The sequence below is a fragment of the Styela clava genome, chromosome 1 (assembly GCF_964204865.1).
Source record: "Styela clava chromosome 1, kaStyClav1.hap1.2, whole genome shotgun sequence".
Classification (NCBI taxonomy): Eukaryota; Metazoa; Chordata; class Ascidiacea; order Stolidobranchia; family Styelidae; genus Styela; species Styela clava.
In genome coordinates, this window is record NC_135250.1 from 3,725,609 (window position 1) to 3,742,026 (window position 16,418).

Sequence of the window (16,418 nt, forward strand, 5' to 3'; positions counted from 1 at the left end):
CTTTATCATCTTCGCGTTATACACATACGGATACACCGACACGAAAGCATAGAAGAAGGATAAATAGTTGGGCCCGTAGAAACCAAATCGATAGTAAAAGTTTGGTTCTCTCTAGACCAGTGATTCTTGAACTTTTTAAGCCACGCCCTCTTTTTAGAGTTTGTCGAGTCTCGCGCCCACCTCAAAAATAACTAGTTAACAATGAGCTACAAATAACAGATAGTGAGGCAAAATTATGTTTTATTCAAATAACACGTTAAAAATACGTGGATGGAACGTAAATGATGAAATAAATGAAAAGTTTCAAACAAAGGGGATTAATTCTAACGAATATTTTCATTTGGCGTCACGCCCCCTCAGAAAGTTGTCTACGCCCCTTTTGTGAGGCGCGCTCCATCGTTTGAGAATCACTGCTCTAGTCTAGAACATGTTCCAAATGACCAGGATTCTGCTTTTGGGAGAGTTACCTGTATTGAAAACCATGTCTTCATTCCTGACAGAGGTGGTGAAGTCGGGGCAAGGCAGGGCACATACTCATTACGCATCTGTTTTGATTCAAACCATTCTTTGTAATCTATCCCTTTTATTTGTGTTACTGTGCAACAAGACTCTTGAATCATTTATTTTAGAGTTATTTGCACTTTTGCTACAGCAATGTCACATTATATGCATACGGATCCACCGGCACGAAAGCATAGAAGAAGGATAAGTAGTTAGTCTCGTCGATAGCAATAGTTCTGTTCGCTCAAGAAGTCTGAAATATGATACAAATGAGTTTCGCTTTTGGGGGAGTTACCTGTATTGAGAGCCATCTCTCTGTTTTTGACACACGTGGAAAAGACGGTTTTTATTTAAACTCTTTTTGTAATGTATCCCTAATAAAAATGTATAGAACAAAGAGGGAACATTGGCAACCGCATCATCTCAGCAAAGCGACATAGTTTAGATACAAAGTTTTTTTTTTAAATGTAGAGCAGTTATTGAAATCTATTGTTAATTTTATTATATAGCTTGTTTGCTTTCAATGTTAAATAGTATTCGTAGAGTGAGTGACTGCAAGTACCGAGAAGCGAAAGCAAAGACGAAGAATTCAGATTGGAATTCGTATGTGAAGCAGGTTAGGGTTAGGCCATAATTTTATTCCGAATTTTCCTATTTTTGTTCTATTAGGAGTTTGGAGACTGTCTGTGTTAGCCAAGTGAATACCCCCCTGTTCATAGATTTTATTCCCTTTACACAACTTGATGTAAAGTAGGCGAACAAAATTAGGTATTTCCATATTGGTACATTTTGGAGCGCCGAAAGCGAGTTGTTGAAAAAACTTATTTGCGGGCGCAAATGTCTAGACGACCAATGTCTTAAAATAAACTTTAACAGCTATAGCTCTTCTTTCAAAGCAATTGTATAATGTACACGAAGCGCCTCCTGAAGCGTTTTGCTGAAGTCAATCGACTTCAGATTTCCAGTCTTGAGGGATGTCGCTAGAATGCAATTATATTCGACTTTTGAAATTTTATCTGAGTCCTGTTTTGTAATTTTATTTAATTTTATTTTTTTTATTATAATCTTTTGTAATTTTATCATAAAGGAGAACACTTTTGTATTACTCTCTGTAGAGGTTTTGTGAGACTAATTTCCAATTCTTCCTCACTGCTTTTGCGCTAGTGGATTCGTATTCGTATAATGCAGGGATGCCGTAGCAGGAATATAAATACCATGCTATGCGATTCAAGAGTCCGGCTGCACACTAACACAAATGTATTTCTGTAACGTTTCGTTGTTGTAACTATTGTTGTATACTGCTTGTCTGAGGAAGTATAATTTTGGTCAGACGAAACATCACAAAAATACATTTGTGTTAGTGTGCAGCCGGACTCTTGAATTGCATACTCTTGTATTATGCAGTGTTTTTTTCAGCAAACTCAGTTTTCTGAGGCACCGGTATCGATACCATTTATTTGATCATTGCTATCTTGTTTTTCTAAAAAATTGTTTCTTGTGTTGTTACAGATATATCATTACAAAACTCTAATTTCTAATTTGGTTCGACAAACACGAATCAGCGAAATGCAAAAATTGTTTTTGTTTTTTCTCATTGTAGCCGCAATATGGCACCAAGGTAAGTGAGTGTAATTTTTCTATTTTTATGCAACGTTCTATCCATGGTAAAATGATAGGAATAAAAACATTTATATGATTTCTATGTTTATTTACGTTTTATTTTTTCTGTACGCTTCTTTCGTTGACGTAGGATAGTTTGCGATCTCACCGTTTGTATGCGGGTATAAAATACTTGGTTGCTCCCGAAGTATGTAAACCAAGATGGCGGACACCGGAATGTGGTATGTGTAAAAGGTTAGGGTCAGGCTATAATTTCAGGTACAAATACTACGGGAGTCACTTGGCTAGTCCCCGAACAAGTAATAAAACTAAACTGAGGAAAATTAGAATAAAATTATGGCCTAACCCTAACCTGGTACACATACTACGTTCCAGTGTCCGCCGTCTTGGTTCACATACTTCGGGAGAGTTTTTTTTTTTTTTTTTTTTTTAAGTTCTTTTCATGATAAAAAGATAAGACTGAAGAAAATGATGTTATTTTTAAGTTTGCTACTTTCGTATGCGATATTAGCATTTGTTTGAAGGTGTAGAATACTTTTACGCTAGAGATCCTTGTATAAAACAGCTTTTGCATTTAAATTGTTTTGATTTTTTTGAAGATTCGTTTCCATAGATGCCGTGAACGACGCGAAACTTTTATCTCGCTTCTCTACAACTATTATTCCCACCCGTCAGGGGACAAAGACGTTCCATACCTGTCGCGCCGATAAAAACAATAGAAAACTACGTTGATGTATCGACGCGATGGTTGTAATGACACGCCATACGTCTTTGCGGGTACCTCCTCGTCGAATACGTTTGTCGTGTTTCAATTTTTTTTAACAGTAGCCAAATTCGAGAGAAAGGAATAGACATCGGAACCCCAATTTTTTTTTTTTTTTTGAAATTCTGGTAACAGCACGTACACGCTCTTCGATTTTTTTTAAAAATAGCCAAATTCGAGACGAGATAGTCACCGGGAACTTAGAAATGTTTGGAAATAACTTATTTTAGCAATTCTAGTAACAGAATCCATACACCGTACCTTTTTGTCGAATACGCTCATTATGATTCGATTTTTTTTTAACAGTAGCAAAATCCGAACAAAAGGGGTAGCACAGGAAACTGATAAATATTCAAAAATACCTAATTTTGGAAATTCTGGTAACAGCACCCACACGCTTTTCTTGTCATAATTCGATTTTTTTTAACAGTAGCTAAATTCGAGAGAAAGTGATAGACATCGGGAAGTCAAATTTTTTTTCACTGATTTTGAGATCACGGTAACAAGTGAGATCTCATACCAAAGCGGCAACCAATATTTTATATCTATAATATATCTGGTGATTCCGAAGTATTCGTACCAAGATGGCGCACAACCTGAACACAGTATGTGTACTGGGTTAGGGTTGATCAGGTTGTGCGTCATCTTGGTACGTATACCTCCGGAACACCCTATATCGTTCTATATCTTTTAGGATCCCCTATATCAGTAGTTCTTAAACTTTTTCGAGCGCGACCTAAATTTGACCTTTTATGTATTCTCGCGACCAAAACTTTAACATCGCGAAAATTAATTTTTAATTTTAGTACTTTTTGACTCAAATACAGACAAGAATTTATTAAAAACGGTAAATTGACTCAATGCGATTGATGAAACTGAAATTTCCCTTTTCTCTTATCTTCCATTACTCGGCTCTTTTTTACTGAGCGCAATGCGCAATTCATCGCTCGATGGCGAGCCTCAGTTATCAGTGCCGAAAATCGCTGCTCGCCCAGATACGTGGCCGCGAATAATAATTAGAAAAATCATTGCTTCGTTTCCAATTACCGATACCGCAAACATAGCAACTTCACTGGGCCTTCAGTTTCTTTCGTAATGTACAACTTTTCATTCATCAGCTAAAGCCACATTCTCTCTAGATCAGTGTTGTCCATTTTTTTTGGTATCGCAACCACTGAGTCGGCTTACCAAAAGCCCAATTACACCTTGCATAAAAATAAAATTTAAATATATATTTACTTTAACAGCCACAATGACATACTAACCCACAAGCACGAGACCAAGTTCCTTGATTTAATGTCAGGGGTAAGAGTGGAACTCTTTTTGCAATCCAAAACCTAGGCAAAGTGAGCGGCAGGCAGCATTTCATATTGTCGGCTAACCAAGCTCACTCCCTGCGTTGTGCAGTGACAATATTTATCGACAACGTAAAACACTGAACGACCAACAGTAAATATAAAAACACGTTAACAGGGAACGTCTGAGTTACCCCACACTATTGTCCAATTACTTCTTTTAGTGTAATTACCACCAGATCTAAATTTTAAATCAACTAATGTTGAAGTACGATCATCTTTTTCGCTGTAAGATGACATTTTGCGCCGTCAACACGACAAGCGACGTGCGTGGTTACCGAGAATATAAAACAAAAAACATATGTCTGCTATTATATAAACTGTGATGTAACAATGCGCTTAGGCCAGTTCCATCCGCATATAAATTTTGTATTTCATTATTTTTAAATACCAGTCAAGAAGGTAAATTAAGAAATTTGACCAGCTGAGAAATTTGACCTACTCCGCTTGGATCGCCCTTGCTTTAACGACCTTGGCGCGACCCATTTACAGACCTTCCGCGACCCATGTTCGGGTCGTGACCCATACTCCAAGAACCACTGCCCTATATGGAGCTTTCGAAGTATTCGTACTAAGATGGCGCACAACCTGAACATAGTATGTGTGCTAGATTAGGGTTGTTCAAGTTGTGCGTCATCTTGGTACGAATACTTCCGTAGCACCATATATCTTTCTAGAGGGTTTAAAAAAAATACGCAAAATTAAGGTGAAATTTTTCGTCATGACAACGTTACCGTAATTGAATACTGTTAAAAGGTGTCGGTCGTTAAATGTTTTAAGTAGCATTTCATCTTAACTTTTGTTAATTTTGCGTTACTTTTTACCACCCTGTATATCTTTTTAGGATTGGCGTTAACTTGTTATGAATGTCTCAACTGCAACACGGTTAGTTCTTCTGACGCGAAAGTTTGTCCCGACACCTCAGGGCTGACAACAATGTGCATCAAAGTTGAGGGAAACGTATTGGGTGAGTGCTTCACAAGAAAAATATAAGTATAATCAAGGAAAAATATGGATAAATTGTAGAATCTCCACCCCAACTAAGACCACCTGACCCTAACCCTAAACTTAACACCAGGTCAAATAAAGGATCAACTGGTATTATCGGCTTAGATGGGTTGGGGGAGGGAAGATATTCTTCAGTTGGGAAAGTGGATCAGCTGAAGAATCTCTACCCCAACTAAGACCAACTGAAGAATCCCCCCTCAGGCGGATCTCCTACCCAGGCGGATCCTGGGGGGGGGGGGGGGTCTCATTGGGGATTCTTCAGTTGATCCGAAAATATTAATCGAATTTTATTTTGGTTCCCTAATTGAAAAATTAAATATTTCATTAATTACATATCTTCAAAGTAATCACTTATTAGGAAATGCTCATTAATTTTACGTTTTTTATAAGATTTTGTTCATTTTATTCGATATTTATGTTCACAGGCATTGGCACAACATCGCGGAGTTGTGGATACGGAACGTCAGAAACATGCAGTACGTCCACCGTATTGGGGATTACTGGAACCGTTTGCTACTGTGCCACAGGTACGTACAATGTTGATGTCTCCCGAAGTATGCGCCCACAAATACTCCTAGTCGGCGTAGCATAATTATTTTTGAATTTAATAATCCTAACTTACACCTGACTACTTCGTTCAAAAATTACGTCACTACGACGTCACGCGTTATAGAGCTTGGCAACGTATAGCTACGATTGTCCAAAATGGCATCTGTGCTGACTCTGATGGACTCACTAACGCCAGCAATCTCTCTCTTATTGATAACTTGTTGAACCACGCCAACTAGAAGTACTTGTGGGTGCCTATTCCGGGAGACCCCAATGTACAAGATCCAAACCCAAGCAGGGTAATCAGATGTGTAAATGAAATTGTGTATACTAACTAGGGCTGGGAATTTCGAAACGAATATTCGAATATAATCGAATAGTGAAATATTCGAATCGGTTTAGAGCAAATATTCGAATCGCCGCCATCTTGTTTTACTCTTCCTCCAAGGGTCGAGGTAAATTTCTCAATTGTTTTTTCAATGAAGCTATATTTTTTCAACACAATTCTGTCATATTACTTTTTTCTGTATTGAGGTATCGATGAAAATGTTTTTTTATTGTCACTGATGTATTCTATGTTTTCAGTAATTTATGTGTCTAGAAGACCTAAAATAATAGGAAAGTTACATACAATTTCATACCTTCCAAGAATTCGAGATTCGATTTGATTCGAAAAAATTATTCGATTCGATTGTGAAATCATCAGGTATTCGAAAATGTCCAGCCCTATAGCTTAGCACAGGGGTGGGTAACTTCTCTAGTCGGCGGGCCAGATGTGGAAAAGAATAAAGTTCTCGGCGGGCCGGATTATAACATGAATTGTTTTCAATATCTTAATCACATATTATTTATTCGCTAATGCAAGGTAGAAAATTATAAATCGCGTTTAAAGTAAAGTTTAAATTACCAAAAAATAGAGACCAAAAAACACATAATGAATTTATCATAATGTACTAAAAGTGTGATAATGTGATAACATTATGTACTGATGTACATAATGTATGTCAGCGGGCCGGTCAAAATCTCGTCGCGGGCCGTATGTTGCCCACTCCTGGCTTAGAGCACGATGAGCCAAGGGAAGAGCCGTGAAATATTTCTACATTTACTCGCCGAATTCATGATATTTGTGTTCAATATAGTCTCTTTCTAGGTAAAACCTCTATTTTATATGTATTTTTAATACTCTTTTTCAGATTTCTGCAACGGAGCTGAAACCGTCAAAATCAGCGTCATGATCGGAACTCTCATTGCTGGGATCTTAGCAAAAATACTGATGTAGCCTAGAAGAAATATTTTGATGAATTTTTATCTCAGTTATTTTCGTCAGAAGTGTGTAAAGTGTGATTTTCTCGATAATTACAATTTAAATTACAAGTGTCTTATCAAATATGTTGTTTTATTGAGTGTGTATATAATAGTCAATCAGACCAATTTAAAGTAGGGAAATTTGCCCTAATTCAAAAACAAGTATCGCCTTGCATATGAAATCTGATGAAAATTCACCACAACAGTGTGTTCTTTCGGCGACTCATTCAGTGATATTACTTTTAGATTGCGAGTTCTGTATTATAGTGGTTCCAAACTTTTTTCAAACGACCGAAATTTAAAAAAATAAATTTTGTAAAATGTCGCGACTCGATATTATGCTCAAATATTAAACGGCATGTAGTGTGTTCGTGTCCGCGAAATGAAATTTCTCATACAAAACTATCTTTTTTACATAATTTTCAATTTTCTCAAAAATTATCTCAACGTTCGAAAGCTGCGCTTGTCAGGCATTAGTGAGTTTTCGTGGCATGGCTTCATGTAGAAAAATACATGCCGCCAGGTTTTTGTGCCGACATACTTCCCATATATATATATTGAGTAATGCATCAACAGCAAATAAATATAATTGGCAAAAGAAAATTACTAGAAAAAAAATCAATAACTCTGAGGATTTCACGAATTTTCAGGTTACGTTGTTTTGGGTCGCAAGACGTAGGTCAGGAAACACCGCTCTATTATTATTTTTAGTTCTCAATTCTAGTTGGAGCCCCGTGGTCTTACTCTAAGTCGCATTTCATAGAAATGGCTCGAACGCGAGATGTGTAACATGCTAGCACAGTACTCTAGTTTTTTATTTATTTTGGGATTGGGGGGCGGGGGTGTTTCCAAATTTAGGGGTGGATATTTTGTTATCGATGATAAAACTATTTGTCACTAAAAATGTGTTATGTATTTGACTGATCATCTTCACCGGAATATGAGCCACTTTCTGGATATTCAAATACAATTTTATTTATTTTATTTTTTATGAATGAAAGTATGATGTCACAACCGAAAAAAGGGGGGAAGGGGCTTGATATTTTAGGGGAGTAGTTTCCAACCCTTTATTTGTTAAATCACCCCCTTTATCATTTTGAAAGTTTTTATTACTCCCTCATCATGCACTAAAACTACTGTACAATCTTTAATGGTCCGATTGCTACTTTCATGCGTAAGTTGCATTCCTGTTGTTGTAAAGTTTGAGTAGTGCGTTATACGTGTTCTTGAATAAGTGTTATTAATATGATGAAAAGCTGAAGAATAGTAGTATCACAATAAAGCATACAACCCAAAATCATTCTAAGTTGGGACCTGTTGTGCAAGCACAGTCAATAAGTGTTGTTGTTATAATACAAAAAACTGAAGAATAATAAAGCGCTACATCCCCCCCTCAAAAAATACAAAATTACTCCCTGACGAGAAATTCTTCCCGGTTGGAAACTGTCACAGAATCACAGAAGAATCACAGAAGGCCTAAAGCTATAAGAAAGTTTTGAATACCCAAACAAGAGCGGTCAATTCTGTTGTTTAATGAGAAAAAAATCCGAACCGACCAGTTTACTTACTCCACAGCGCATCTTGTGGTGGTCACTAGATGAGGCAGTCACTAGATTAGGTACTGCTGATCTAATATGTTCTTAAAAATACTGGAATGTTTAATGTTAGCCATTAGCATCCCAAAATGCAATTAGGTGCTGGGCATGGGATTTGAACCTTATAATAATGAAGAATATCCACGTTAGATGAAACCGCACAGTAACAACGCATTTTTAGTGTATGAGTATAAGTTTATTTCGACTTCATAATCAGCAATAGACGATAAAATAATTGATAAGAACAAAATAAATAAAACTGATTATAGAATCGGGAGAGCAAACAAAACCTTAAGTAAGGTTTAAAACATACAGATTTTAGAATGAAAGGTGTTGTTTATAGAAGTAGTACGTGTTCGCTTAATTTGAATCTCTGTTAATTCGTCAATAAACTCGCAGTTTAATTACAATTTTGTCTTATCTATGAAAAACTCCACTTGCAGATTATCTTGGCTTACCATATATATGGAACAAAAACGGGACTCGGCAGATTGGACAAACCTTAGTACGAACCTTGGTAAGCAATATTCAACTCGTATGAATATTCAAATCACTCGAAGACCTGTACTTTTTTTGGTATTTTGAATAATTCATTGACATTACACCCAACGTTAAATGTTAAATTGACCTATCAAACATTTAGAGTGTTTATAAAGTCTTAAATTTTAAAATTTTAAAAGGAATTTATCGATACCATATATACTGTATTGGCCCTCACAGATGTATTAAATACAGTAAAAATACTTGAACAATTGCTTATTAAAAACAACAAACCTTGAGATGTATTAAGAACTGACTTCATTGCAAAATTGAAATTGTAAAGAACTTTGTGGACGCCCAGCATAACGTTAATAATTATGAAATAACAATACGGTAGTCAGGGAGTATGGTAATACTAAGATTATCTGAAGAAGCTCTTAATCCGATTACCTGATCAGAATGTGTATTGCATTTCTATATTATTTACCTGTATCGCGTCACCTTATATTACTAATATGCATCCTGCGTGATTCCAAGTATCAACAAAGCTGACTCATCGTGTGTGTGTACACTTACCATTTTGGATTTCATAACTATTACTTATGTTTTGTTGAGGCTTAAAGGTGGTTGTAAATAATGAATCGAGGAATGCACAACGCCTCCATTTGAAATTGTAATTATCTTTAGTTTAGTATGGCATTCGGAAATTCGCAGTATTGCGGCTCGGTTAGAGCAGGGGTTGGCAAGGTTTTTGGACCAGGAGCCAAACATTTTGCTCACCTAGACTGGCGGGCAATGCGAGTGTGTTGTGAAATGTTACATTTCATGAACAATATCTACAGTGTTACAAAAGCAAAAGTGAAAGGTTAGAATCAGGCGCCTCAAGTTAACATTGTAATAACATAGTCGATAAAGAACTATAAGCCTGTTACGCATATGTGTTTTGTAAAGGGTAACACGATAATCAACAGAATCCAGACTATTCAAAACATATCCTAAATAAAAAATTACTTTTGTGCAGAGCGTCCTAGATTACGAAACTTTTTGGTTATTATGCACGCACACAAGTAATTAAGAAATGTAATAGTTATCATTTATTATTTTCAATTTTTTGTTTTAGGGGGAGGGGGAGGGGGGGAGGTCAATCTTTGTAAGTCCGGCACTCCTAGTTAACATTTATTTTTGACATTTATTCAAACCTTCTGAGGCTTAGAAGGTTTGAAATAATATTAACTAGGAGCTTAGAATCTAAGCTTTCATTGCAATTTTCTTTAGTCTAAACGTGTTCAATTTGTCCAAGGTATCATTTAATATTGAGTACAAATAGGCAGTTCATCCTATAAATAAGATAAACAAATTCAGAAGTCGCAATGCAGCTAATAAAAATGCGATTCTATAGCTTTGTTGTGATGATGTTCATCGTTATTCTGGGCAGTGAAGTTGCGACAAGATTTGCAAACGGTAAGATATATTTCCTGGTGACGTTGTTTCCCGATTTTTTGAACTTGGGATGGGAATTTTCAAATACCCGATGATTTCAGAATCGGATCGAATATTTTTTTCGAATCGAATAGAATGTTGAATACTTGGAACATATAAAATTGTATGTAAATTTTTCATTGTATTAGGCCTATGTCCTCCAGACACATACATTACTGAAACTATTGAGCAGGCGTGTGCAAACTGTGGCCCGCGGGCCAAATGCGGCCCGCAAGAAGAAGTTGTGCGTCCCGCAGAGAAATAACAATTTCGAATGGTTTACCCGCAAAACGAGTATTCATTCTTTTTCGTCGCAAAGCCCATACCAGTCATATTAGCAAAACAAGCTAGCAAAATTCTGTTGCAAAATACACGATTTATATTACAAAAACGTGTTTCTCACTGCATTCGTTTGAAGTCGGTGTGACAAAAAATTTAAATAGCAGTTTCTTCAGAAGTTCGAGCGTTTTAAATCTACTATTTCTGCAAGAACCCCCTAATAATGCCGTAAGATCAATAGCAAATATAGGCAATTTTTGTGCTTGCAACTACCAGAAAGCCTAAATTAAATAAAGGTGCGGCCCGCGGCTTCACCCAGTTACTTGTATTTGGCCCGCCAATAAAAAAAGGTTGCACACCCCTGCTATAGAGTATATCACACAGGCAGATTGCATTGCTGAGCGTTCATACACAATAAAAAAGATACCTATTCATCAATAACTCACTACAGAAAAAAGTCGTATGTTAAATTTGCGTTGAAAAAATATGGCTTCAATAAAAAAAATTGAGAAAAATTACCTCGACCATTGGCGAAAAAAAAACAAGATGGCGGCGATTCAAAATTTTGATATTAACCGATTCGAATAATTCACTATTCGTTTCGAACATTCGATTCGAAATGCCCAGCCCTACAGTTGGTAATCACGAAGTAGCTATAAAGTCGCGCATAAAAAAAACAAAACAATTTCCAATGACACAAAAGCATCGAACTCGTTCGATTTAAATTCCTGATTCGCAATTTTGTCTGATTCATCGTGTTAACGTTCCAAAAATAAAATGAATCACATATTGACGTACATCGACGGATTAGTAATAGATAATAGATAGACAATTTCAAATAATGCTTCTATTCACATAATATTACAAAATTTCAATATGAATATTCACATCCAATCGATGGAAATTTTCATTGTCAAGTAATTTTTTTCATTCTTTTTCTCGTTTTAGGAATTTGTGTCACCAAGATTATGGAAGGGAAAATAGTGACCCAAGGTGACTGCGAGGTGAAACATGCTTTTAATTTATTCTTAGATTTTACATGTTCAACAGCCTTGCAAGGGAAAACAAATATTTGCGTCGCAGGCGGAATAGCGATTAATAAATCGGACTCAAGTCGACTGAAAATAAACTCATAACTCATGTTTCATTCATTTTTCAAGCAAAAGAAATTGTCCTGTTGGCAGAAGCAAAGCCAGCCCAGTCGAAATTATCCAAGTGCATAAGCGCGTATGTTTACCATCTCGATTGGTTAAATTATTATTGACAGTAAGCCATGAAAAAGTCTGATATTCAGCAAATTGTTCGAAAATAAAGCAAAATAGTGTTGAAAATGAGAACGAGTTCAGGCGTCACTGCAAATGTCGCAAAATTGCATTAAAAAAAATATTGAAAGAGGGGTGGGAGAATCAATGAGGATCGATGCTGTGTGATATCATAATTATCTTCAATAAACTTTTTTCCTCTATTTGTATAGGTTGACAACGAACATGGCAAGTGATTTCTTATCATTGTTGTAAACTGCTTGTCTGAAAAAGTCTGTTTTTAATCAGACGAAACGTTACAGAAATACATTTGATGCAGTGTGTATTAGGACTTCTGTATTGCACGCTTTGAACAAGAAGAATACTAACAAAACCAAGTTGACAAAACGATTCATAGGTCCACTTTGTGCCTAAAAAACAACGAACGTTTGGTTCAAATATGAACAAATAAAAAAAAAAGAGAGCTATGCTCAAATATATGGACGCCACCCAGTGGCAATAATTTTGATGACGTCATAGCAACAAAAAAAAGTAATAACCTTCTGGAGAAAAATTTTATCTTTAACCACTGAAAATATCAAAGCAATTGGTCCAGTATTCGAAGAGAAAAGCGATTTTTGAAAAATGGAGACGGAGACAAATAACAACAATAACGATAACAACAAAATTTTGAAACGATCGTTATGGCCACTAAACGTGTCCAATAAACGTGTCCAATAACAATTTAACAAAACGATTCATAGGTCCACTTTGTGACTAAAAAACAACGAACGTTTGGTTCAAATATTAACAAATAAAAAAATAATGAAAATCAATAGCTTTGTTTGCGACCACTTTCATCTTTAAGGACTGAAAATTTTTGAAATAGATTAAAATAATTAGTTACAAACAAAAGCGATATTTTGCACCAAATATGTCGGCACAACAAAAACAACAACGGTGAATAAGCAAATGATATATTTTGTATTCAATAACGTTTGTAAAGTTTGTTTTAGGAAATGGATAAAGTTTGTTTTAGGAACGCTGAAAGACAACACAACACCACTTTAACTTCAAAATTTTTTTTTCAATTTGATCATTTTTGGACAAAGTAGCAATCTGACAGGCCTGATATAAATTATAAATTGATGAATTGAATTTCAAATAATATACAGGGTGTCCATAAAGACCCTTTACAATTTCAAATTTGTAATGAAGTCAATTCTCAATATATCTTATCCAGGTTTGTTGGTTTTTTAATCAGTAATTGTTCAAGTATTTTTAGTTCATTTAATACATCTGTGAGCAAAAAACAATATATGATATCGATAAATATCCTTTGCAATTTTAAAAAATTTTGAGACTTTATGGACACCCTATGTTTATATATACAAGATTTGTCAAAATTTATTTTCAATATTTGCTTTTAGACATTTTGCAAGAAATAAGAAATAATATCGCAAAGAAACAACATGGCGGTATGAAACTTTTAATTCATTTTTATGTAGTCCCGTGGTATGGGTACCAAGTAAGGGCTAGGGCATAAGACGAAGAAGAAAGCCGCTAGGACGGCGTATCCATATGGCGAACGACATCCTCTCGTCCGGTTACCATTCCATGTTGAATATGGGATTAGTTAGTTACTTGTTTTCGGAAGCATGGACTTGATGGTGGGGGAAGCCGTAACCGACCTGTGATTCCGTGAACAACCCTACGGGGGCGAGGAGTCCCGCAATCCTCTCGCACATAACTTTCCCCGCACGAGATTCGAACCCGCGTACCCACACAGAGTAAGTTGGTGCGGTACTACGCGTATTCCTAACGCTTAGCACAATGAGCCACACCGCCGGCGGTCAATAAATTTAGCAACCGAATATACCGGTCAAACGATTTACATTTCGATACTTCATAAATGTTGTCACGAGACCCTTATGTATTTTATTTAGAAAATTGTCACTTCGTGTACAATTCAAAGTGCTTCCGGGAAATATTTCAAGATATTTCGATCAACTTCAATCAAGCCCAGACCACTTGTGAATCAATTGGGGGAAAGCCAGCCAACATTCATGATATGGAACACTACAACATGATAATAAACTACCTCCGTCCTAGAATTGTCCCTTCGGGTCGTCGAATCGTCGATATATATTGCTGCACACTAACACAAATATATTTCAGTTATGTATTTCTGTCATATGAGATTTTTAATAAAGTCATAAATTGTTTGTAAAGTTATATATTAAGATAACCAGGCGTATCCATGAGACATGTTGTTCCGTTCCGTTCCACCCCATATCAATTTATGCCTGTCCCATCCTATCTCATGGGGCCTTTGTGAAGCTGCTTGAGAGCGAATACGAATTTAATAAAATATTTTTTTATGCTCTTTCCGATGAAATTGATCGGTATGTAAATATTAGGCCGAAAAAGCTACAAATATAACTTTGAAATTTTTCATGTATCCAGTATCCCTGTCGGAAAGGACGCAATTAGAATAAAATTTGTGATTGATTTTTTTAATCAAAAAGTGCAGAAACAGACAAGAACGCTAAATGATATTGCAGATCACCTCTCTCGTCCGGTTTAAAGTCCAAATAGAAAATGGAAATGGCCTCCATATTTAATCTATAAATTGCTTTTCGTTTTTCTTTTTCATCCACCGACGTACGGTGTTAGTGCTTTTTTGACAGTGTGATTATCAGATGGTCAGAGTACTCTTGATTACCCCCTTGCTGCAGTATTGCATACTTTACTGTTTATGTGTTACTGTGTTGTTTACAGTCGTTACAGTTTGTTGTATTGTGGAAATGGTATACTTAATGGACACACGGTGTACACATGAATTGTTCTTTTATTATGTTGTCGGTATTCTTCTTATCGTTATAAAAAAAAATCGCTTTTCTCATTATCTACTGGACCAATTGCTTTGAAACTTTCGTTGGTCAAATATTGTATTTATCGCTAAAGGGTTATTACTATTGTTTATTTCAAACACTTCTGTGGCCTATATGGGATTCGTTTTTTAGTGTGCGGTGACGTCATCGAAATTCCACCCTTGGTGTTGCCGTACTGCATACTTTACTGTTTACGTGTCATTTATTATTGAGTGTTGTTTTTAAGTTCTAATAATAGTGTTCTTATCTTCAATAAAGCCTGGGGTCGGTATCCTTTTATCTTTCATATCAAGACGAAACGTTTCAAGTCTGTTTCTTTTGTACTTTCGTAGTGTGAATGCCAGGTTAGGGTTTGGCCATAATTTTATTCAGATTTTCTATTTTTTAGTTCTTTTACGAGTTCGGGGACTGTCTGTGTTAGCCAAGTAAATAAATACCCCCTGCTCACAGGTTTCAGTCCCTTTAGACAACTTGATGTAAAGTTGGCGAACCAAATTAGTTACCTCCATATTGGTACACACACTATTGGAACGCCGTTTCTCTTCCGATTCAGATTATGAAACAGTTACGAATCCAGATGCATTCCGAACGGGTTGAGTGTATAAATTGTGGTAATGTCATTTTTCAAAAGAATTTATCAAAGCAAGGGTTATGACTCTTATTGCGAAGTAATCCATCTCCGACCAATAAAATGCGAATGTCTTCTGAAACAATATAAAAGTATGGTGGGACATTAGGGAAAGCCTCTATCCCATAGGCATAGCCAGCTCTGAGGGGCCAATTTTCAACATTTTTTTCAATGCAATTTTGCGTCATTTGCAGTAAGACATTATTTCCTACGGCTTTTACAGCACCATTTCACTCTATCCTTGAACGATTTACTGAAAAACCAACTTTTCCTACCTTGCTGTCAATAATCCTTTCACCAAATGAGAGAACCGAATTAGATGAAAATGCGCGATATATAATACAATTGACCTGGTTGCTTCTAGCTAGCCTTGATCGGGGCAAAAGATACCGGTAGGCGACATAATACGTCATTATACTAAAGAAATCTGCTTCACCCCCAAACATTTTGGGTTGGCCACGTTTTTGCGCGGTTCCACAATAATTCGATTCATTAGAAAGTCAATAGCCGATCAGCCACTGATAACTGAGAATCCATTATTTCTCTTTTTCTTTTCACTTTTTATATTCATCACACTTCGAAACAGGTTGTAGGACGTTTTTCGAATAGAGATATTTAACCTGCGTCGACATTGTTAGACCAGATACTTTAGCTACAGGTCTGAGAACCCAAGCGGTGTGAAGTTAGTCCATGACTGGTACATGTATCATTAAGATCAGTG

At 36.2% G+C, this 16,418-nt stretch overlaps 3 protein-coding genes across 3 annotated transcripts in view; 2 read left to right on the forward strand and 1 right to left on the reverse strand.

The window, feature by feature from the left end:
• The window catches only part of LOC120348399 (uncharacterized), a 115,376-nt gene that overhangs the window by 46,511 nt on the left and 52,447 nt on the right, over window positions 1-16,418 (reverse strand). The gene's annotated exons all lie outside the window — the stretch shown is intronic.
• LOC120348372 (uncharacterized) lies at window positions 908-7,177 on the forward strand. Its single transcript, XM_039418488.2, has 5 exons — window positions 908-1,117; window positions 2,011-2,119; window positions 5,084-5,206; window positions 5,673-5,774; window positions 6,990-7,177. The coding sequence occupies exons 1-5, from the start codon at window positions 1,025-1,027 to the stop codon at window positions 7,073-7,075; spliced, it is 513 nt and encodes a 170-aa protein (XP_039274422.2). The 5' UTR covers window positions 908-1,024; the 3' UTR covers window positions 7,076-7,177.
• On the forward strand, window positions 10,468-15,318 carry LOC120348563 (uncharacterized). The gene is made up of 5 exons (XM_078114589.1): window positions 10,468-10,637; window positions 11,883-11,938; window positions 12,409-12,424; window positions 13,606-13,653; window positions 14,122-15,318. Exons 1-5 carry the CDS (start codon window positions 10,547-10,549, stop codon window positions 14,403-14,405), a joined length of 495 nt encoding a protein of 164 aa, XP_077970715.1. The 5' UTR covers window positions 10,468-10,546; the 3' UTR covers window positions 14,406-15,318.